Genomic DNA, 24,257 nt, shown 5'->3' on the forward strand with positions numbered 1-24,257 from the left:
CAAAGGGGTTTTGCAGATGTGATTAAATTAAGGATCTTGAGATGGGGGATTATCCTGGTTTATCCCGGGGCCCTAAATGCTATCTCATGTATCCTCCTAAGAAGGAAGCAGAGGGAGATTTGACACAGTGACAGAAGAGGAGGAGGCAGTGGGACCTTGGAGGCAGAGATTGGAGTCCTACGGCTACAAGCCAAGGAATGCTGACAGCCACCAGAAGCTGGAAGAGGCATGGAGTGGATTCTGCCCTGGAGCCTCTGAAGGGAGCGTGGCCCTCCTAACGCTTGATTTTGGTCCAGTGATACTGAGTTTGCACTTCTGGCCTCTGGAACCGTGAGGAAATAAACTCCCCTTGTTTTAAGCCATGGAATTTGTGGTAATTTTTGGTAGCAGCCACGGGAAACTAATATACTTAGGTTCCCAGTTTCTGGGTAGTCAGTGCCCTGAGGAATTGGTGACTGCAGCGAAGACTGGGAAAATGGGTCACTGGGGCATTTAATGGGGTGAGAGTGAGGATTTTCTTTTTACACTTTTTAAATTTGAGCCATGTGAATGTTCTACATACTCAAAAAATAAATAAAATTGATCTTTATAGATCTGTAAACCCTACAGTAGGAGAACGTGGTTAATTTTATTTATTCATTTCCCTGGGTAACATCCGGGGCAGCTTGTCTTCTGTGGAATACACTTTGAGTAATTCTGTTCAAAATGTTATCCCATGGGCCTCATCATCCCAACTCTTCCAATGTCTTCTCTCCCTGTGGTTCTTCTGATGTTTGGGTCTAGGTCAGTGGGGGGAAAGAATTATGTGGGTGAAAATGAATGATGGTGTAATAATGACAACTTTTAATTTGAATTTAAAAATGTAACGTAATTAAAAATTACCTCAGAATTTCCTCTCACTCTGGATCAAGGATTCCTAACTGGTGTGCCGAGATTTAATTTCCTCAGCCTTGGGTTCGACGGGCAAGGGCCAGGACGATCAGAACCCCCAGGCTGGTGGCTTCCGCTTCCAGAATACCACCCCTGACGCCAGTATGCTATGCAAATATTATTTTTAATGTGTGCAGTGATGTGGCAAGGTTGGTAAATACTGCTATAGGTAAAATGTGGCCTTATATTTTAAAAATATATGTTGCGTAAAAATAGCTGTGGAAAACAAACAAACTGGTTGGGTCTTTGGGAAAATTCTAGTGATTGTTGCTCCAGTGCTGGAGTCCTCAGCCTTTTTTCCGCTGTGACACTCGTGATGAGCATGGTCATGACCTCGTGCTCTTCTGATGAGGGCATTGCATTGGCCTTCCTGCAGAGCCCAAAAAGCTGGCTCAGCTCCAACATCTCTCACATAAGCCCCATAGGAAAAGAAGGCCAAGTAACATTTTAGGAAGTGATCTTGATTTCACTCTTATTTGCTAAGAAATAAGTCATCGAAAACTTGAGTATGTCCACTGTCTGTAGGAACAAAGTCCTTCTGACCCACCTCATACCTGACATCACAGTTGGGAACCACCATCCTCACAGAGTAGGTAACATATCATATTGTGGCTACCTGAGTATAAGTTGATTTCAAACCACCAAATAAGTGATAGGTTTTTTTTAACTATTGTTGACAAGCAAAAATAAATTTTAATGGTGTTACATGCAGTATATAATTAAGAACTCTTGTCAAGTTCAATTTTCATTTGAACTGTAATATTTGTTGTTCTGTTGTGTCCTGGTGAGTCTGATGATGTTGGTAATGTCTGTTCTTTCTGTTTTTTTGGAAAAAGTAACTGAATTAGTATGTCAGTGTAGTACTATCTAAATCTAAGAGCTATTAAAATGCTTAAAAATAAAATGATCAATTCTCCCTTTGTTCTCTTGACAGGATAATTGAAGCTATCTGCATAGGTTGGTTCACTGCAGAGTGCATCGTGAGGTTCATCGTCTCCAAAAACAAGTGTGAGTTTGTCAAGAGACCCCTGAACATCATTGATTTACTGGCAATCACGCCGTATTACATCTCCGTGTTAATGACGGTATTTACAGGCGAGAACTCTCAACTCCAGAGGGCTGGAGTCACCTTGAGGGTGCTTAGAATGATGAGGATTTTTTGGGTGATTAAGCTTGCCCGTCACTTCATTGGTCTTCAGACACTTGGTTTGACTCTCAAACGATGTTACCGAGAGATGGTTATGTTACTTGTCTTCATTTGTGTTGCCATGGCAATCTTTAGTGCACTTTCTCAGCTTCTTGAACATGGGTTGGACCTGGAAACATCCAACAAGGACTTCGCCAGCATCCCTGCTGCCTGCTGGTGGGTGATTATCTCTATGACTACAGTTGGCTATGGAGATATGTATCCTATCACAGTGCCTGGAAGAATTCTTGGAGGAGTTTGTGTTGTCAGTGGAATTGTTCTATTGGCATTACCAATCACTTTCATCTACCATAGCTTCGTGCAGTGTTATCATGAGCTCAAGTTTAGATCAGCTAGATATAGCAGGAGCCTCTCCGCTGAGTTCCTAAATTAATGCACTGCCAATCAATTCTTGTATAAACTTTGATAGAAAGAGGTGACGCTACTTCATATTCACGCATTTCTTGCTGGGTGAGCACTGCAGTGGTACTGTTATCATCTTGGTAGGGTAAGAATTATCCTTCCCAGCCGAAGGGATAAAACAGTTTACTTATTATGGAGTAAATAGGATTGAAACTGCAAAGGAAAAGTAATGACTCCTAGAGTAAATTTTAAGATCTTACTTTATTTAGATTTGTCTCCTCCATGCCTTGAACAATTACACTTTTTGTGTTTGTTTTGAAGTATATTATTTGAACATTTTAAGACTGGAAGCTACTATTTTCCAAATGTTTTTCCATCTTATGAATTCAGAAGAAACTTGGAAGTTACAGTGTTGTTTTTTGCTGGAGAGTAACATTTTCATTTCTAAATGTTTTATAATCTCTCATATCAATGTCAGAAGTATCCGGGAAACATATGTCACATGCAGGAACTGTTTGACAAATACTTACAAAATTTGGCCAAATTTTAAACTGTATAATGGAGCTAGATACAAGCAAGAATAGTATTTGAAAAACTTTTCCAGCATATTTCTCAGTTCTCTGACATATTCTTTTTCCTGTTATTCACCTTATCATACAGCTTCATGGAAGCTTGTATATGTTCTCTCTTTTCTATTTTGGATTTCTTTTCTCTCTTTACTGAAATGACTCAAAAGAGTATTTCAGAATGAGGAGAACTTGTATTGTTAGCATTTCATTGGAGTTTATTTTTTTATTCATTGCCTTTACTAGGTGATAATTGTCCTCACATTCAGATGTCCAAACAAGAGTATTTCCAACGTAAAAATGATAATAGAAATAGTTTGACATTATGACCCATATTTATCTTCTTCTGCTCTTGAATTTTTCCCCCAAACACTATCCGTTTAATAAGCCTTACCAGATGAAAGGATATTTATATAGGTTTTTTATACCAAAGTCATACTTAGATGTTGCTACTGGATTGTCATAAATAGAGAAATTAAATATTTCCTTACTCTTAGTTGCTATGTAGCTAAGCCAATTTTAAGCCAGCTTAAGGCAATGAATACATAATTATTTGATCTGATCTTCAGCATTGTGAATTATAGTGACACCAAAACTTCTTGTAACAATATTGAATAATATGCCACATTAATCTGGTAGATTATTAGGACTAGACAATGTAAAACTGATGACTCTTTAGTGCTGAATTTTAGCATTATGAGTTAGGATTTTGCTTTGTTGTTAACCAGTTGCCATAAAGAAGTCAGTGTATAAACAAAAAATTAAAATCATTGATTCATGAATAATTTAATGTTGTCCACTGTAATTTAGTGGGGGTGGAGAAGGGATGGGGCCAGGATATATTTATGAAAGAAAGGGTTAGCAGAAGTGTTCCCTAAAGGAATGTCAGCCATCCTCTAGTTCACCCCTCAGCTAGTGCAGGTAGAAAACCAGGGTGAGAGAGGATACGATTGCGAAGGAGTTGGGGCTAAAACCTGGGTCTCTAGAAACTAGCCCAGCTGCTTATTCTTTTTTTTTTTTTTTTTTCAGATTTTATTTTTTCTTTTTTCTCCCCAAAGTCCCCCAGTACATAGTTGTATATTCTTCGTTGTGGGTCCTTCTAGTTGTAGCATGTGGGACGCTGCCTCAGCATGGTTTGATGAGCAGTGCCATGTCCGTGCCCAGGATTTGAACCAACGAAACACTGGGCCCCCTGCAGCGGAGCGCACGGACTTAACCACTCGGCCACGGGGCCAGCCCCCCAGCAGCTTATTCTTAACACACCTCTGGGTTTTGAGAATAATCTTGAGAAGCCACACTTCTTTGCCCTTTCCATTGTTGAGGTAATAATAGCAGAACTGTTCCTTTTCCCTAATTTTCTTTTCTGAGTCTGTGTGATATTTTGGCCATTAAGAATCTCACTCCATCTTCCCTACTGCTGCACACTGATGTGCTACTTATTACATACTCAGAATAAATTCTGTTACTTGTATATTTATTGTATTTTAATATGTTTGAAATAAATAGTATGGATTTATTTTTTTCTTACCTATTTGGATTAAGGCTTTCTGATTTTGCAAATAATATGCAGATGACAGCATCCCCATATTACTAATAAAAATATGATAGCCATCCATTTTGCTGGCACTGGGAACTCTTCATAGGAATATATCTTATTTCCCCAGTTATAACTATCTTGAGGGCTGGGACCCTGTTTTTTGCACACACCTTCATATCCCCATAGCCTTTATGACAGATTTGGGCACAAATTATTGTGCCTGATTGACTGATTTCAGGGGAGAAACTTCTATGTGAGGAGGCAAGGAGAAGCATACACCCATATGTGTACATGTATAGCCTCATGTTTGAGTACGCACACAGACTTTGAGATTGCCCTTAAGTAACAAGTAAGAAATCTCTTGCTGATGGATGTCAGACTTTGCACAGGACCAAGTCTTATAAAGGAGCATGTTTGATAAATTCTAATAACAGTTCAGCCACTCATTTAGTAAGAAAGATGATGGGGTATGATAGAGTAGTTCATTCGTGAGTGAAAAAAACATATCATGGAAGTTGTAATTTTTTAGGTACAGAGGCACTTTCTTAAAACTTTCCATGAATGTTACTGCCTTCAAAAAATTGTTTAGTAGGACTTTCTTAGGTGTGCTTTTAGGCATTTCTCATAACTCAGTCTTCATGGCAGAAATGCTTTCATTAGGATCTTTATTAGTATCAGTAAGGCAGATATTATCCTAAGTTAGAATGCCCAACTAGAAAAGAGGAAGCCCAAATATTTGTTCTGATTTTACCACACCTGAGCTTATGTGACCTGATCTTCTATATAACTTGCTTTGTATCCTCTAAAACGGAGATTTTTCGGGCTTTAAAATCCAAAATTAGGGACTATATTTGAAAGTGAACATACTCTAAGAATTCAAGGTCTGATTTATCTTTTTCTTTTATGACTCTATTGTTTCTGTGGATTGCTAGTGGAAACAATTACATTTGCCTTGCTCTTGGGTTTTGCAGTTTCTTGTTTGTTGGCTTGATATTTTCTAGAAGCAGCTTATTTTTTCTTTTTTCCATAGAAATGAAAAATAAAAAACTGGAAACTCCTAGCTCTGTTTTACTATTAGGCTTATATAACTCCAAACTTAGCGCCTAGCTTCACAGAGTATTTCCAGAGCCCTCTAACTCTACATGAATGTACATGCACTTGTGGTATGCAATATACAGTCCAAGTGTGGCATAAATATTTCACAGGGTCATAGGAAATTAGAATTGAAGGGCCCTCGAGACCTTCTGGTCTACCTTACCCCCTTCCTGTGTTCTTTATCCCATCCAAATATTAGCACCTGGGGAACTGCCCTCCTAATGGGTTGTGATTCAGCCATTGTCACCCATAGGGAGCCCAACTTGTCCTGATTTGCCTGGATCTTTCTTGGTTTTAGCCCTGACAGTCCCCCATCCTAGGAAATCCCTTAGTCTTGGGCGAACTGGGACAGTTAGTCACACTAGTGTCCCATCAGACTTCAGAAACTTGGTTTCCAGACTTTTGGTTCGGTACTTTTGGACATACTTCTTTGTTATTTTGTAGCATCAGAAGGCCTGAAGGATTTCTTTTAAAAATGGTTTCTTTTTCAGCCCCTTTTTATAAATGAAAGAAAAAGCAAATGTTGCTTTATCATTTTTTTTGAGGAAGATTAGCTCTGAGCTACCTGCTGCCAATCCTCCTCTTTTGGCAGAGGAAGATTGGCCCTGAGCTAACATCCATGCCCATCTTCCTCTACTTTATACGTGGATGCCTGCCACAGCATGGCTTTTGCCACGCAGTGCCATGTCTGCACCCCAGATCTGAACCGGTGAACCCCGGGCTGCCGAAGTGGAATGTGCGCACTTAACTGCTGCGCCACCAGGCCAGCCCCCACAAATGTTGCTTTTAGACAGCTTAGATGTCAGGAAGGAGGGGTTGGGACCAGTGTATAGGGAGCTCAGATTTTCAGTAGTGTTTTAATTGCAAAACCTGACAGTGTGCACTCATTCACGTATATACAAATAAGCACAGTGATTTCATAGTTACCGTTGCATTATTTAGAAGAGCCAGGTTGAGAAATGTCATAGCTGAACAGAAAGAAACAAGAGTTGAAGCTTTAATGGAATGCTCTGGAAAAGTTCCATTTTGGTCAAGGAAGGTTGGACACACTTCTCTGTTTGTTCAGCGTGTTTTCGTATGGTGTTTTGCTTCCTGCCTTTCCAGACCCATCTGCACTCACAGGACTGAGCATATCACTTCTGCCACGAAAAGTAAACTAATGATTACTGCCCCGTGCTACAGAGCCTTCCCTAGACTTGTGAAATGTCATCTGAAAGCTGATCGTGTTGTCTCATTCTCTTATTAATTTTTTTCTTTCAGCAATTCCCCACTTATGCCTAAACTTTCATATTTTTCCAATTCTCCCATACATTCTGAATAAGCACTTAAACTTTCGACTGTTAGCATAAGCTCAGTTGTCAATTTATTTGTTTAGGGAACTGAACTTGATAATCTCTATTTATGTTATAATTTAAACAAATTAATTTTAAGTATCTCTGGTGAGAATCCTTTGACATATATTTAAAAATATAAATACTATGTAAAGTGTAGGACAACTTAAATGACATTTAGTGGATGAAAGCCAGAGGAAATAAATATTTTGATTTTGCCTACCAAGACTAGGTACTGCTATGTCATTTAAATCTGAAGTAGTGCTCTTACTTTATTTATGCAACATTGTATTAAAACTAAAATTTCCCATAATTTTATATTAGGAAGGTGTTTCCCCCTAGACCTCAATTATTTCAATTGTTTTGAAATAATTCTATAATTCTGCCCATGACAGAGTAGAGGCCATTTTTGGCATGTACTGTTATAAAGTGTTTTTTTTTTTTTAAAGAAACGAAGCATAAGTAATGACAGGTGTTTTTGCTGTATTGATATACAACAATTTGTTCAACTTACATAATTGCTTTTTCACTGTAACCAACTTCATCTTGCAGCCCTGATGGAATCTATGTTTTTCTTCTCTGCAATACAGAGGGCAGGAGAATTTCAGTTCCTTAGTGGAGAACAGTATCTGAGTAATAAATCCTGAATTCTGATCTAAGAAAAGTATCTTTGCGTGTGTGTGTGTGTGTGGCCATAGCTATATATATACACACAATCTTATTTTTTTAACCATAGCCACTCTTTCATATGGGACAGTTGAAAGTAAAATGCAAAATTGCAAAATTGATATAAGGCTTAGCTTTCAGGTCCATGTGAAAGGCTGTTTTTTTTTTTGTAGGACAGAAGTGGAAAGTTTAGATTTTTTTGCTTTGAGATAAACTGCTTAGCTTCTTATCTGTATTTTTTTTTTATTTTTTTTTATTTTTTTTTTATTTTTTTTATTTTTTTTTTAAAGATTTTATTTTTTCCTTTTTCTCCCCAAAACCCCCCGGTACATAGTTGTGTATTCTTCGTTGTGGGTTCTTCTAGTTGTGGCATGTGGGACGCTGCCTCAGCGTGGTCTGATGAGCAGTGCCATGTCCGCGCCCAGGATTCGAACTAACGAAACACTGGGCCGCCTGCAGCGGAGCGCACGAACTTAACCACTCGGCCACGGGGCCAGCCCCCTTATCTGTATTTTTATGCATTAATTTTTACCATTTGGAAGGTTTTTTAAAATATAAATAATGCAAATCATATAAGTATTATAATTCAAAATTAGAATAATGGGCCATGGTCCCTTTCTTGATAAGATTTAACTTCTAATAATTTAAGCGAAATCACCTTTTGTTTGCTCGTCCAGTCAACTCAGTTTTAAAATATCAGATAGAAATAGAGCTTATGTATGTTTGTGCCTTTTTCTTAAACACATTCTTTATTTGTACGTCTTTCTGTGCTACAGTCCAAGGCAGAGATAGGAACACTGTATCTTTCAAGAGATAATTAGGTGCATCCACTTTTTGTGATAAGTTGGTTTCCAGACATTTTTATGAAACAAAAAAGGTTAGTAAATTTCATCGTATTTCATATACACAATAATGAATGTGTTCAGGAACTCAGGGAATCCTTTTAACCTGGGAGTCATCCTTCTGTTGCATTATCCTCCCCTAGAGTATGTTTTTTAGATTCTATTTTTCCTGTATATAAGAATGAGAAGGGCATACCTGCATGGGGATCAGAATCCGATCAACTTATTGAAAAGCTGCTATGAGTGAAATCAGATAAGAGGAATTATGATAACATTTGACATAATCTTGAGGATTTTTATCAACTAATAAAAAGGTTTGGTTTCCTAGTTCCCACAAGTTTTCTAAGGAGTAGCTGGGGATGGTAGATGGACACCTTCTTCTTATTACCTGTTCTAAATCTTTTCTGCATTTCCCTGTCTCAGTTTTGTGACCTACATCCTATTCTGTTTAAAACCACACAAGTGAGGTTAAGCATGTCTTCACCATGCCAAGAGGCAAGGGAGTGGCTGGGGCGGCGGGAGTGAGAGATATTTGGCTAAACTGATCAACCAATTGGTAGCATTGTGGTTTTGTTGATAAGCTTTAGGCTATTTTGGAAGACTGGTTAGGGAAGTTAAAAAGTGTAACTAAATATATATGAGGTGGCCCTAACAATGTGTTTTTTTTTTACAAATTGAGATAGAATTCACATACCATAAAATTTATAGTTTTAAAGTATACACTTCTGTGGTTTTTAGTATATTTACAGAGCTATGTAAACTCTAGAACATTTTCATGAACCCCACACTAATTAGCAGTCGTTCCCCAGTTCCCCTCACCTGTCTTCTGGCAACCACTAATCTACTTTCTGACTCTGTATTTGCCTATTCTGGAAATCCCATATAAATGGAAACAGGTGGCCTTTGTGTGTGACTTCTTTCACCTAGCATAATGTTTTCAAGGTTCATCCATGTTGTAGCATGTGTCAATACTTGATTCTTTTTATTGCTGAATAATATTCTGTTGTATGGATATATACCACATTTTATTTATCCGTTTCTCTATTGATGGACATTTCAGTTGTTTCCACGTTTTGACTGTTATGAAAAATGCTGCTATGAACATTCATGTACAAATTTTTGTGTGAACATATGTTTTTCATTCTCTTGAGTATATATACCTAGGAATGAAGTTCCTGGGTCATACGGTAACACCGTGTTTAACTTTTTGAGGAACTGCCGTACTGTTTTGCAAAGCAGCTGAACTGTTTAACATTCCCACTGGCAGTGTATAAAGGTTCCACTTTCTCCACATTCTCCCCAACACTTATTTTCCTTTTTTTTGTGTGTGTGTGTTTTTTTTAAATAATACCCATCCTAGTGGGTGTGAATTGTGGTTTTGATTTACATTTTCCTAATAACTAATAATATTGAGCATCTTTTCATGTGCTCATTGGTTATTTGTATATCCTTTAGAGATAAAGGTCTGTTTAAATCCTTTGCCCATTTTTAAAAAATGGATTGTCTTTTTACTGTTGAATTTTGAGCTCTTTATATATTCTGAATACTGAACCCTTATCAGATATGTGCTTTGCAAATATATTCTGTTAGTCTGAGGGTTGTCTTTGCATTTTCTTAATGATACCATTTGCAGCTTACAAGTTTTAATTTTTGATGCAGTCCAATTCATTTTTTCTCATCTCTTGTGCTTTTGGTGTTGTATCTTGAGGAATTCAAGGTAATGAAGATTTACTCCTATGTTTCCTTCTAAAACTTTTATAGTATTAGCTCTTACTTTTAGGTTTCTGATCCATTTTGAGTTAATTTTTGTATATGGTGTGAGGTAGGGGTCCAACTTCATTCTTTTGGAGGTGGATATCTAGTTGTCCCTATACCGTTTGCTGAAAAGACCATTCTTTGCACCATTGAATGGTATTGGCATACTTGTCAAAAACCAAATGACTGTAGATGTCTGGGTTTATTTCTGGACTCTCAAGTCTTTTCCATCAATCTATGCATCTGTTCTTATGCCAGAACCATGCAGAAGACTAGCTTTGTAAGAAGTTTGGAAATCAGGAAATGTGAGATCCTCTTCTTTTATAAGATTGCTTTGGCTGTCTGGGTTCCTTGTATTTCCATATGAATTTTAGAATCATTTTATCCATTTCTGTAAAAAAGGCAGGTGGAATTTTTATAGGGATTGCATTAAACCTGTAGATCAATTAGGGGAATATTGTCATCTTAACAATATTAAGTCTTCCAATCCGTGAACACAGGATGTGTTTCCATTTAAGTCTTCTTTAATTTCTTCCACTTTTTTTTTTTTTTTTTAAAGATTGGCACCTGAGCTAACAACTATTGCCAGTCTTTTTTTTTTTCCTTTTCTGCTTTATCTCCCCAAATCCCCCCGGCACATATTTGTCTATCTTAGTTGTGGGTCCTTCCAGTTGTGGCATGTGGGATGCCTCCTCAGTGCGGCCTGATGAGCAGTGCCATGTGCGCACCCAGGATCTGAACCAGCAAAACGCTGGGCCGCCGCAGCGGAGCACGCGAACTTAACCACTCGGCCACGGGGCTGGCCCTTCTTCCAATTTTTTATAGTTTTCAGTGTACAAGTTTTACACTTCTTTGGTTTAATTTATTCTTAAGTGTTTATTCTTTTTGATCCTATTATAGATTGAACTGTGTTTTAAATTTCATTTTCAGGTTGTACACTGCTAGTGTATAGAAATACAACTGATTTTTTGTGTATTGATCTTGTATCCTGTAACCTTGCTGAACTTGTTTATTAGCTCTGATAATTTTTTGAAGATTCTTTATGGTTTTCTGTATATAAGGTCATCTCATCTGCAAAGAGAGATTACTTTTACTTCTTCCCTTCCAATTTATTTTATTATTTTTTAAAAATCTTCTCCCCAAAGCCCCCAAGTGCGTAGTTGTATATTCTAGTTGTAGGTCCTTCTAGTTCTGCTACATGGGATGCTGCCTCAGTATGGCTTGATGAGCGGTGCTAGGTCCACGCCCAAGATCTGAACTAGTGAAACCCTGGGCTGCCGAAGTGGAGTACACGAGTTTAACCACTAGGCCATGAGGCCAGCGCCTCTTCCTTTCCACTTTGGATGCCTTTTATTTCTTCCTCTTGCCCAATTACCCTGGCTAGACTCTAGTACGATGTCAAGTAGAAGTGGTGAGAGTGGACATTCTTGTCTTTCTCCTGATCTTAGGGGGAAAACTTCCAAGTCTTTCACCATTAAGTGTGATGTTAGCTGTGGGTTTTTCATAGATACCCTTGACCAAGTTGAGGAAGTTTCCTTGTTTCCCTCCTAGTTTGTTGAAACAGTGTTGGATTGTCACGATATGTTTTGATGAAGAGATAGACAGATTTGGTTGTGAGTTGAGTTATTGTACTGTCTGTGTGAGGAAATAAATTTTGTTGAAGTGAGCTTCTGAATCTATACAGGATACTAATCAATTGAAGCTGTAGAAGTGATTGTGGATGGTTTTTACAGTTCATCAATTGATATATAGTTATTGGTTTCTAAGACTATTAAACTGATTCTCTTCATTAACCCAAGTTAATTTGAGTTTGTGTTCACTTCCCTAAAGATACAGAGACACAGAGAGAAGAAAGAAAAGATAATTTGCTTCTGTTGGTTGGTTTATTTGAATGCCTCTTTAGTACCTGCCCTTGTGCTTCTCATACTTGGATATTCCAGGAGTGCTAGGAGAATGCCCGAGGGTGCGGGGAAAGGCAGGCTCTCTCTTGCTGAGCAGGCAGTGTTAGAGCTGTTGCAGTTCCCCTTCTCTACCTGTCTTGGGGGTACGTTGGTAGAAGAGCTCCTGAAGCAGGAGGCTGTCTGAGCTACCTGGAATTGATTTTCCTAGTGTGTTTAAGTCTGCTTCTTTCTGTACTACTTCCAGTAAGTGAGGTATCACTGAATTGCTGGAATGGGGAAAAGCCATCTCAGAAACGAGACTTGACCTGCGGCATTACTGTAGGAAAAATTTGGTTTTTTTTTTTTAATCCTTTGTGTGCACACAGTAGGAGCATTTGCCTAAAAAATGTCACTGCTGGGCCGGCTCCGTGGCCGAGTGGTTAAGTTCGCATGCTCTGCTGCAGCGGCCCAGGGTTCAGATCCTGGCACCGCTCGTCAGGCCACAACTAGAAGGACCTGCAACTAAGATATACAACTATGTACATGGGGGTTTGGGGAGATAAAGCAGAGAGAAAAAAAAAGGAAGATTGGCAACAGTCGTTAGCTCAGGTGCCAATCTTAGAAAAAAAAAATCTGTAAAAACAAACAAAAGTGTCACTTCTGTGCTGGGCCCTGTGGGGTACATGGAGATGACCTTCAGCTGGCCTCCCCCTGGCAGATGCTCTTTGAAAAACCCTTCCTGTTCTGTGCAAAAGACCCATTTCTTTGGTTTAACCTGAGGATTCTTTACCCGGATACTAAGCCCAGATTTTTTAATGTAATCCCTCACCTTGAATATAAACATTCTGAAATTCCTCTAGGAAATTATGTCAGTAAGATAATTGGAGAAAAGTTCAATATTATCTGTAAACAACACTTCCCCAAATGGTTTGGAAGATCACCTACAAGGTTGAGTTTTCCAGTCTCACTAACTTTTAATAGATAGAGCTCTACTGGCGTTTTTTTTCCTGAGTGATATTGCTAGTGTAGTTATCTGACTGAATACTTATAGTTCTTTAGTTTTGTACATATGTCTCAAAGACCTTTGGTTAATGGCTATATATATATTTTTTTTAATGGCTATATTTTTAATAAATCTCATGAATGTGCTGGACAAATATTAATAATCCTCAGTGCAAATGTGGATATCAAATCTAATGGAGTTACGATCCAACATTTTGGGTATACTACATTTTAATGTTACGTTTTTGCTAAAAAAAAGATTTCAAAGAGAGAGATACTTTGTTACAAATGTAAAATAAATATATTCAGTACTATTCATAACTATTCTTAGGAATAGTAGGATTGCCAATTACTATTCACTGAATGTTTGAATAACGGCTACAATTCCTAAAATTTATAGAGTACTGAAAATTATGGCAACTTTTTCATAAAAAATAATGTACCAATGTTTTATGCTTCCTTTGTTTTTGCTTAATACTTCAAGTATTCTGAAAATAAATCTCTGACCCTAGTTGATCATCCTAAAAAACAAAATTTGGTGAGAGGAAAAAGATTTGTGACTAGCGGTAACTCAAAAATATATTCTTCTCTCTGTATTTGTAGGTTTATTTGCTACAGGGAACACGTAAGTCACCAGAGGCAGTGAGCGTTTATTGTAAAGACACAGCCAGCAGCTGCCTCACTGAGTCTGGCGGTTCTGATGTCTTTCCTCCTGCCTCTCAGAATTGGCGTTGCTCTCACTCTCACTCTCTCAGTGGCATCTCTGCCCCTCTTTCAGTGTGTTCTCCCCGTGGTATCCACTGGTTGATCCTTTTTCTTCTTTCCCTGTTCCAGTTCCCGAGTAGCATTAGCTTAGCCTCATCATCACCCGGGTTGGGGAGAGGTTTTTCCAAGCCAGACCTCCTGGCTTGCGGGAGGCAGTCTTTCTGAGATGGGGAGATTGTTGTGAGAGGACAGTTTCCCTTTGAAGGAGATGCTGGAAGAGCCATAATATGGTCTGCAGAGACATTGCACAGAACCACGCCCTGTGCCACCACACTTACGGCATTTTGCCGATTGGACATCGTGAACAGGCAGTAGCAAGTCCTTAGTGACTGACCTGTCTGGTGTACTCAGAATAGAAAACTAATCTCACCTGGAGCTCAGATTGCTTTTGTAATTAGCCACGGTTTACAACAAGAGCGAATCGTTCTGTGGGCAGAAGCTGTGGCTGATTTGTGGCTGTCTCTAGAAGTGTGAGTGTTTGAAGTCAGTGGCATGTCCGGTTAATTGCTAAATAGGCAGATTTCTAGATCCCTTGAAATGAAGGAACACTTAACTTGGTATTTACACTTACAGCTCCTCTCTCCCACCCGCCACCCCCCTCCCCCCCCCCCCATTAACCAATGTTAGGACATTTTTGCAAAGGAGCAACTATCTGAGTTTGGTGGCAGTGAAAACTTGAGGGTTTTTTGTGCCTGTTCTGTAGGAATCAGCAGGAGACCCCACAGTCCACAACTGACATCACTGTGGAAGTGGACTTTGGGATGTGGATCTTTCTGGTTACTCTGTGTGCAGTTGTTTTAATGGAAACTTCCCTTCATCCATCTGCAATCTTAAATTCTTTTTCTTCATGTACCACCAAGAATGAGGTTACAAAATGTTTGCTGTTGAATTTTCCAAATTTTGGTTATCATTTGTCTTTATTATTTATTCAGTTACATAGTCTAATGTTTTGAATCCCGTTGTTTCCCTTATTTTGATCTAATTTGGAAATTGAATAACCAATTCCTGCTGAACTTCCCCTGAGAACGGTGTTTTTCAAGACTACTAGATTAAATTATTAGGTGAAAATAATTAGAATTTTTTTCTCTTAATATCACTGGGAGTTTGGCAGAGGAAACAAGTATGGTAATTTTCAAACTTTAAAAAATCTGCCTTGTCATTAGTTTACCTTTGTATTTAGGCATAATGAATACTGTCTATTTTCATTTAAAAAAACATTTTTGAGTACAGTTAGTGATCAGATATTTTCATTGAATGTCATTACATCAAACTATTCAATAATTAAAAACACCTAGAGACTAAGTTTTTGGACTAGAGCAGAAATTTGGGGTATATTTTTTCCACTTTATGTAGTATCAATTATTTTTCGCTATTAGGGCCTAAAACTGATGGCTTACATGTTAATGCACCAAATGGCCTGTGACTAAAGATTTGTATTATCTTTCATTTTATATAGCCATTGACTGGAAATATCCAAAGATAAACTGTTATACTGTTTCTAACTTGAAAGTAAAGAATAGATCTACTTTTGTAAAGGTCACAGAACGTAGATTTTTGAAATATATTATACATAGCAAGTTATGGATTATATTCTATTTAAATTATTAATGTAAAGATAAATGTATATCTGTTTTGCACCAAAAAGTACCTTAGACATTCAACCATTTTTATATCACACTAGTTCAATTTTTGTTAAAAAAAATGAGAGGAAGAATTTTTATTTGATCTATTTTACAATTTGCTTTTTGACTGAGTTTAATTTTGCTCCATAACTTGTCACCTCACTCTCCCTCGTGAGACCAAGTTCTCGCTCTTCAGTTCAGAATAGCTTGAATTTTGATGCACATTTTTGCTTTTTTCAAAAACCAAGTTGAAGTAGCCTTATATAAAAGGCAGCCTTATGTGGAGAACCTTGCTGCAAAGATTTTAAGAGTATTTAATTTCTAGTATTTTTTCTAGAATTCAGAATCTTGGGTATTTCTGGACCTATAAGAACTTTGAGAAGAATTCTCTATTTAGTTATGGGTACAATATGTTAAGTGCGTTGAGAATGTCTTTACACTTTCTGACATTTGTATTTATGTTAAACCAAGTTATACCTCAGTTTTTTGTTGACTTGTGTACTGTCACATGATAAAATTCACCAATGGATAAATTGTTCTGTATGTATGTGATAAAGATACTTGCCTTAAAATAGAGCACTTCTGTTTTGCAAAGAGTCTACTGTCAAATTGTTTTTCCAGTTACTCCTCTTTCTGTGTGCCTGCTGAATACAGGCCTAATAAAGACCACGGAGGTAGAAAGAAGATGAATGTCTTTTCATTGTTCATAATCTGAACCTGGATTAAAAAGTATTTTCTACATGTAAAGATTTTGTGGAAAAATAATACGTGTGTGTTGTGGGGCATTTGCTGCTAAAGATAGCAAATACTGAACAGATAAAATGTGTATTGGTTTTAACCATTTTTTTTGACCCAGTTCTCAGTGGGAGTCATGATTTGAATGTGTGTATGGTCATTTCTGCCACTTGCACTACGTATACATAACCACTGCTGATTGTCATCATCAATGGCCACTGCGTATGTCATGGAGGGGTCAGATGTACTGTATCAACCCATAGAGAAGGTAATTTGGATAGTAAAGATTATATTACAGTTTGGGATTTAAGGTAATAATTATTGTTTGGTAGCTCTTTTAGGAATGATGGTTTAAATGGACATAGCTTTTACCTTCTAATAAAAAATTCTTAAAATCAGCTCAATTTATGTGGCATAATTTTTTTTTCTACTTTAATATGGGAATATTGAAGTGTGCAATCAAATGGGTCATAGCTGTTCTCACTCAGCTGTGTGACTTATGTATTTATGTCAGATCTCTACTAGTACCTATAAATGTGCATCAAATATTTAATTGATTAGTGGTTGAAGCTTTTTAGCATCTGTAGTCCTTAAGGAAATATTATTTTATAAAAAATTAACTTTGTTATGATATAAATATGTTGTATGTACATCTGAAAATATCTGTACAGCTTGAACATTTGAATAGTTAATAAATTTTGACTTTGAGAACCACCTACAGCTCATACTAAATACATGTTACTATCTGTTGATTTCATTTAATTAGTGTAATTCATTCCTGGTGGATTTATTTCCCTTTTGTTCTGAACCAAAACTTCACTTTGCAATAAACTCACAGTGGATGAAGCACGAAAGGTGTCTCCTGGCTGTGACGGTGCCTCTGATGGTCATGTGGCTTTGAATCCATCATTTGATCTTCCTCTGACCTGCTTTCACATTCTCTTTCTCTTCCTTCTAACTACTCCTCTTCTCTGTGATAAGGGACATAAATAATCCACATTTATATATGAGGTAAGTTTCTAGGCGATGATGATGGCTACCCATAGGCATGTAATATGTGGGGAGTTGAATCAAAAATTGTGGAAAGTGTACCTTCTAAATGCTGCCCTTGTTTACAGCATGTTCTCAGAGACACAAATGCCTGCCAGACCCTTTCAGTTTTCCTAGTGACAAGGCCACACGACCCTCCCCACCTCCCCTTCATCCCTTGTGTCTCTCCTCTGTGTGATCCCTGCCCACACCCCACACTCCACACCCCCACTTCCTGGAGGAAGAGAGTGCAGGTTTGACATTCTTGTGCTCCAGGGGCCCCGTGATTCCGGTGGTGCTTCAGCTCCACTGCTAGAGGCCCCGTGCTCTGGCACTGCCAACAGCGCGGCGGAGTCATCCGTGGGATGGAGGCAGGCAGCGCCTTGGGCAGGGGTTTCCTAAGGGCAGAGGCCCTGCTTATCCCGATTGTCTCAGCAGGCCCTGGCAACGGGCTTAATTGTGAAAAGCACCCCTCCAGGAGTAGATGCAGAGACTTCTGAGGGCAGAGAAGCGGGTACCTTCCTGGACAGCTGTTGAGCCAGGGTCCAACATTTTACTCCAGGGTCTCTGCTGGCTGAGGGGGAGACAATCTAGTCAGCCCAAGAGCTGAGGTGAGATTTCTTTGGATTCAGTGCTATTAAACTTATGGCTTCAAAAACTGGGCGTAAACTGTAAAAATAGTGGGGATCATGAGAAATTTGTGATAATTGCATTTAAGATAGGAATCCATTCGTCAGGTAACACTCATGTGCTGCCAATCAGAGTGATGATTTCTAAGCCACAGGGTTTAGCTTCTCAACTGAGCTTTTCTTTGTTTTATTTTCAGAACTAATCAGGTTTTTGTTTTCTTTTAAGGAAAAATAATAGCAAATGTCAGACTGAACATTATATGGTTGGATTGTTTCTCACTAATTTAAAAGAATTACAAGCCAGTGTGTATGGCTGAAATTTCTGATATCCGAGAAGATAATTAATGTTTTGGTGAAGAAAAACAGGGGAAGAATTTGTAGAGATTTTATCCCCCCATCTTTCACTGATTTCTCAAGTTGAGAAGGTAGTAGATATATCACTCAGAATTCCCAGCATCTCCATCCTTTATAAATCTTAGGCGGGTTCTGTGAATGTACCTCTTCATTTGTGTTAGGCTGTGAATACAGTGAGGTTCTGACGAATGTTTGGCCAAAAATGGGTTTTGGCACTCAGCTCCTGGAGCGATGTAACCTTTTCAAGGCCCAGGAATTTTTGTGTGTGTGGGTGGTCCTTCTGTCTGCTGAAAATGTTGAAGTAAGTGCTTCTACTTTGCTCAGTTCTGAAGAACTTGTGGGGCTTGAGGTGGGGGCCTTGAGGAGCCCGAGGGTCCTGAGGAGAGAGGAACTTGACTTGATTTCGGCAGCAGGTTCTTTTATTGGAGCTGTGTAGGAAAGATTGGACATATCTTCAAAATGAACTGATTTTTAAAATTTATAAAAATAGCATAATCCACTCATTAGAAAATATAGGAAACAGGAAGAGAAAAAATAAGTATATACTTCCTTGTCAGTGTAACAAGTTACCGTAATCATTTGGCTTTATTTTCTTCCTCTTGCCTCATTTCTCTTTGTGGTGGGCTCTAGACACACATGTGGAAGACACGCTCCCTGTCCCTGAGGAGCTTCTGGTGGGGAAAAAGACCAATGATAAAACATTAAAAAGGCCTAGGGGTAAAGGTTATGAAATGGCTGCTGTGAATCCCAGAGGAAGGTCACCTCATTCAGCTCAGGAGTCAAGGAAGGCTTCCTGGAGGAGTGATTCTTAAATTGAGTTCAGGAAGATAGGCCCTTAAGGATTTGCAGCACTTACAGGGTTCAGCATGCACCAAAGCCAGAGGACATGTCTTGTTCTGGCAGTTGCCCTTGGTCCACAAGAGCACAGAGAAGAGTGTGTGAGAGGTGCTCTAGGGTGGGCAGAGGCCAGATTAGGAAAGGCCTCGGGTGCCAGCCAAGGAGGTGGGCTTTACCCTGCAGGCAGAGAGCCATCGGAGGACATAAGTCAGGGGAGTGACATGGCAGCGTTTGTCCTTAAGGAGGATCAATCTTTCAGCTAAGTCAAGGATGGAAAGGGACTGGGGACAGTGGGACCAACTAGGAAACATTGCAGTCATCATCCAGGTAGGAGGAAGAGAGGAGAGAGGATTCAGTAGCAAAGACGAAAGACAGGGAGAGAATGAGCAGCTTTTAGTGGGAAAGAGTTAGTTCTTCTTTAGACTTAGTAAATTTGCTGAGCCTGGGCAGCAGGCTAGTGACTCTGTGCCTCCAGCCCTGGGGAGAGGTCCAGTCTCGAGTCATCCAAAAGGTCAGAATTTGGGAATCCTTGGCACTTAGATGGAAATAGAAGCTAGTTTGGAATAGGATATGAGAGAAATTCCTCTGAAAGAGAATGTTGAGGGGATAGGAAAAGTAACCTGGGCTTGGCTCCAGGAGACCATGAAATGGGACAAGAGGAGGGAAGGAGGTTGAGGGGCCCAACAGGGAGGTGAGGATGGTAAATGCCTCCCAACGCTCAGGTGAGTGGACGACTGAAAAGTAGTCTTTGGTTTCAGCAACTAGGAGCTCTGGGTGGCTCAGATGAAATTTAAACCTAGGTCTTCTAACACTGAATCCTCATTTTTTAAAAATTTAATTTAATTTTCGTTTTTGAGGAAGTCAGCCCTGAGCTAACATCTGCTGCCAATCCTCCTCTTTTTGCTGAGGAAAACTGGCCCTGAGCTAACATCCGTGCCCATCTTCCTCTACTTTATATGTGGGATGCCTGCCACAGCATGGCTTGCCAAGTGGTGCATAGGTCTGCACCCGGGATCCGAACCAACAAACCCTGGGCCACCAAAGCAGAACGTGTGAACTTAACCGCAGCGCCACGGGGCCGGCCCCTGAATCCTCATTTTTTTATAGACTGCCCAGCAGTAGTCCGAGGCAGCCTGGGCTCTTGTGACTAGTGCTGGCTTTGAAATCACTTCTTGTATTTAGCCCTGAAGCACTTGTCGGCTGTCTCCCCAGTGCTGCTGTTGGTTAGTGGTGAGTAGTTATTTATACTGATGCAGCTTTGTCCAACAAGCCCAGAACATGAGGTAAATGGGAGACCTTCCTTTTAATCAAAGGGCTGAAAGTGCACGTTGTACTGAGTGGAAGATGGAAGCGTCTGAGTGCCAAGGCCAGGCTTCCCAACTCTGATTTAGCAAACCTTTGATTCAAAATTTCCATTTCCTTGAGTCTAACCTTTTCCAAGGATATTAAGAAGCGCCATTTGAACTTTATTCTAATCACCTGGGAAATCGCAGCACAGGAGAACTTCTTGTGGGCCTGTCAGGAGCCGTCTTCCACAGTTTGAACAGCTGAAATCACAGTAGCATTTTCGGTTAAAAACCAAGGGCAGTTACACAGGGTAGCATTTTACTCCAAATGAAGTAGCTGAAATGAAGTGTATTCTTAATCACATTTAGACTCGGAATGTGGTGCTGTAATCTTCAGCTTTGTTCAAAAGGGACTGTTATTACTAATAATCATTAATCATCATGAGCCATAAAATCTGATACAGAAGAATAGGAGAATTAAAGGAGAAAAAAAGTGATAGTATTATGGGCAAGAGTCTCATTTAGTCATACACAGCTTCCTGCAGTGTGATTTTAATGTTTAATCAATGCTCTTCTTCGTTTATGGGGATTCTGAGGTTGGCTGGCTAGTGGAGCCACCCTAAGCTTTTACTAATGATTTTTAAAAACATATTTCCAGTAATTCATTATGTCTCTGGTTCATCCCCCTTCAGACGAAAGGAAGCATTTGTTTTTAAAACTCTTTTTTGGTTTTTTAAATTGCATAAAAATTGTAACAAATTTAAATAATAGAATATGTAAAATGAAGAGTAGGGGCCGGCCCGTTAGCACAGTGGTTAAGTTCACATGTTCCACTTTGGCGGCCTGGGGTTCACCGGTTCAGATCCCAGGTGCAGACTTGGCATACCATGCTGTAGCGGGCATCCCACATATAAAGTGGAGGGAGATGGGCACGAATGTTAGCTCAGGGCCAGTCTTTCTCAGCAAAGAGAGGAGGATTGGCGGCAGATGTTAGCTCAGGGCTAATCTTCCTCAAAAAAAACAAAAGTAAAATGAAGAGTAAAAGTTTTCACCATTCCAAATTGAACCCAACAGGCTCCCACTGGTAGTAGTTTTTATTTCAGGCCTTTTTGTATAATAGCATGTATTTGGCTACTACTAAATTAAGAAAGCACAGTAACAATAGCCAGAAAGGTGGAAACAACTCAAATGTCCATCAGTAGGTGAATGGAAAAACCAAAATATGGGGGGGTGCACACACACACACATACACACACTGGAATATTATTCATCCTTAAAAAGGAATGAATTTCTGACACATGCCTCAACATAGATGAACCCTGAAAACATGATAGTAAGTGAAATAAGCCAGACACAAAAGGACAAATATTCTATGGTTCCAGTTATTTGAGGTACCTAGAATATACAAATTCATAGAGACAGAAAGCAGAATAGAGGTTACCAGAACCTGAGGGTGGAAGGAATGGGGAATTATTGTTTGATGGGTATAGAGTTTCTGTTGAAATGATGAAAAAGTTCTGGAAATGGGTAGTGGTGATAATTGCACATTTTGAATGCACTTAATCCCACCAAATTTTACACTTAAAAATGGTTAAAATGGTTGGGGCTGGCCCTGTGGCCTAGTGGTTAAGTGCAGCATGCTCTGCTTCGGTGGCCTGGGTTCAGTTCCTAGGCACAGACCTACACCACTCATCAGCGGCCATGCTGTGGCAGTAACCCACTTATAAAATAGAGAAAGATTGGCAACAGCTGTTAGCTCAGGGCCAATCCTCCTTAAGCAAAAAGAGGAAGATTGGCAACAGATGTTAGCCCAGGGTGAATCTTCCTCAGCAAAAAAAAAAAAAAAAAGGTTAAAATGGTAAATTTTATGTATATTTTACCACAATAAAAAAAGGAAAGCACAATGAGTATGTAATTTTTGCGTGTACTCAAAACTTAGAAATGATAAAAAAAATATATGATAAAAATACCTTTTAAATGTAGTTTTACTTGACAGCTAGAATTTGTATCAGTCACCTTGGACTAAGTTATGCAGTGATAACCAACAACCCCTCCAAAGCTTAATTTCTTACAACCACAAAGGTTTATTTCTTGCTCACGTTACATATCTTTCACAGGTTGACTATGATTCTGTGCCACATCCTCTTCATTTCGGGATCCAGGGTGAAGGAGCTGCCTTTATCTGGGATGTTTCTATTCTTGTATCAGAGGAGAAGAGAAGATGGTGGAAGCACACAGATGCTTAAAGCTTCTACTTAGAATGTCACACTTCATTTTATTGATAAAGCTGGGTACATGACCCAGCCTGACATTATTGGGGTGAGAAAACATAATCCTCCTATGGGGGGGCAGTGAATATTTGGGAGCAATATTACAATTATTATAGGATTGTAACCAAGAATATGACACATGTGTGTGGCCATGGGAGGAAGGGAAGGCAAATACACGTGTGAGACCTCACTGAGCTGATGCGGAGTCTAGAATCACACTATCGGGATGGGGCAAGAGCCCTGAACCCTAATGTGAGGTCTAGCTGAGAACCCTGCACCTGCTCAGGCTGGATCATAGCACCAGAGAAACCACTTGACAGGAAGGGGTGCAGCAGGGTCAAACTCTCCAGATAAGCTCTCAAGCATAAATTGCAAAGCGCTTGAGGAGGTCCAGCCTTATGGAGGAGGATCAACACATTTAACGATGGGAGAGTTGCTATCAGGAAACAGAAATAATAGGCCAATCCAAAAGACTTTAAAATAAAAAGTATATTTAAAATGCTTAGACATAATGGAGGGACGAGTATCACTGAAGTTAGGATCAAGAGACTAAGAGACAAGAACAAGTATGTGAAGAAGATAGCCATTGAAATGAAGAAGTGCTAGGCTGGACACATTTAAAGAGAGAATTAAGGGGCCGGCCTCATGGTTAGCCTGTTATCTCAAGGCTAATCTTCCTCAAAAGCAAAAATGTATAAGATCCTTATGAAGAAAACTTTAAAATATTGCTGAAGGACACCAAAGGAGACCTGAACAAATGAAAAACATCCTGTGGTCTTGGATCAGAAGAGCCATCATCGTAAAGAGGTCAGTTCTCTAAGTTAAAAAGCTATACAGGAGCACTAACTAGCTAACTCTTATTTAGAATTAGAAATGCTGATGCTGTGATTCACATGGAAAAATAAACAAATTGGAACAGTGTGGAAAACTGAAAAAGTAGATCAGTGCGTGGAACTAGCCCTAGCAGATCTTAAAACACACACATGCTCAAAAATGAAAACAATGGAGTATTGCTGAATGAATAGACACAAAGCAATGAAACAATAAAAACATTAAAATACATGAGAAAATATTTATATATGTTAAAAGGACTGTCTCAAACCAGTGGGGGAAAGAAAGATTATTTAATAAGCTGTATTGAGACAATCAGGGAGCCATCTGGAAAAACAAACTTAAATCCCTACCACAAAGCATGCATCAGAAAAGCTCCAAATGGTTTTAAGATTGAAGATAAATGTACCACATAAAACCATAAAAGGACTAGAAGGAAACAGGAGAATTCCTTCATAACTGTGGAGTGAAGAAGGTCTTTCCAACTTTGACCAGAAAGTTCTGCATAGCAAAAAACAGACAGAGAAGGAAAGAAGCCACCGTAAATAAATCACAGTCAAAAGACAAATGGGCAACTAAGAAAAAACACGGAATGACAACAAAACCCTATGAAACACAAACAAAATATCAAACACTGACGGATGCAGTGCATTTATTAGGAAACAAGAAAGACTGAGCATATTATTTAGTGTTCAACTTCAGTCTGGAGACTGAACCCAACAAATGCAGAAGGGATGAAAGGATAA

General features: G+C 39.1%; 1 protein-coding gene across 2 annotated transcripts in view; it reads left to right on the forward strand.

The window, feature by feature from the left end:
* KCNG3 (potassium voltage-gated channel modifier subfamily G member 3) overlaps nt 1-3,822 on the forward strand; it is a 42,081-nt gene extending 38,259 nt beyond the window's left edge. Inside the window, exon 2 of one of the 2 annotated variants that reach the window (XM_014859185.3) lies at nt 1,865-2,649. In XM_014859185.3, coding sequence (XP_014714671.1) covers nt 1,865-2,510 — 646 coding nt within the window. In that variant the 3' untranslated portion in view covers nt 2,511-2,649. Of the gene's footprint in view, nt 1-1,864 lie in introns of both variants that reach the window. The other variant, XM_014859184.3, reaches the window with a different exon arrangement.
* Nucleotides 3,823-24,257: the final 20,435 nt, after the last annotated feature.

This window comes from Equus asinus, chromosome 6 (assembly GCF_041296235.1).
Source record: "Equus asinus isolate D_3611 breed Donkey chromosome 6, EquAss-T2T_v2, whole genome shotgun sequence".
Classification (NCBI taxonomy): domain Eukaryota; kingdom Metazoa; phylum Chordata; class Mammalia; order Perissodactyla; family Equidae; genus Equus; species Equus asinus.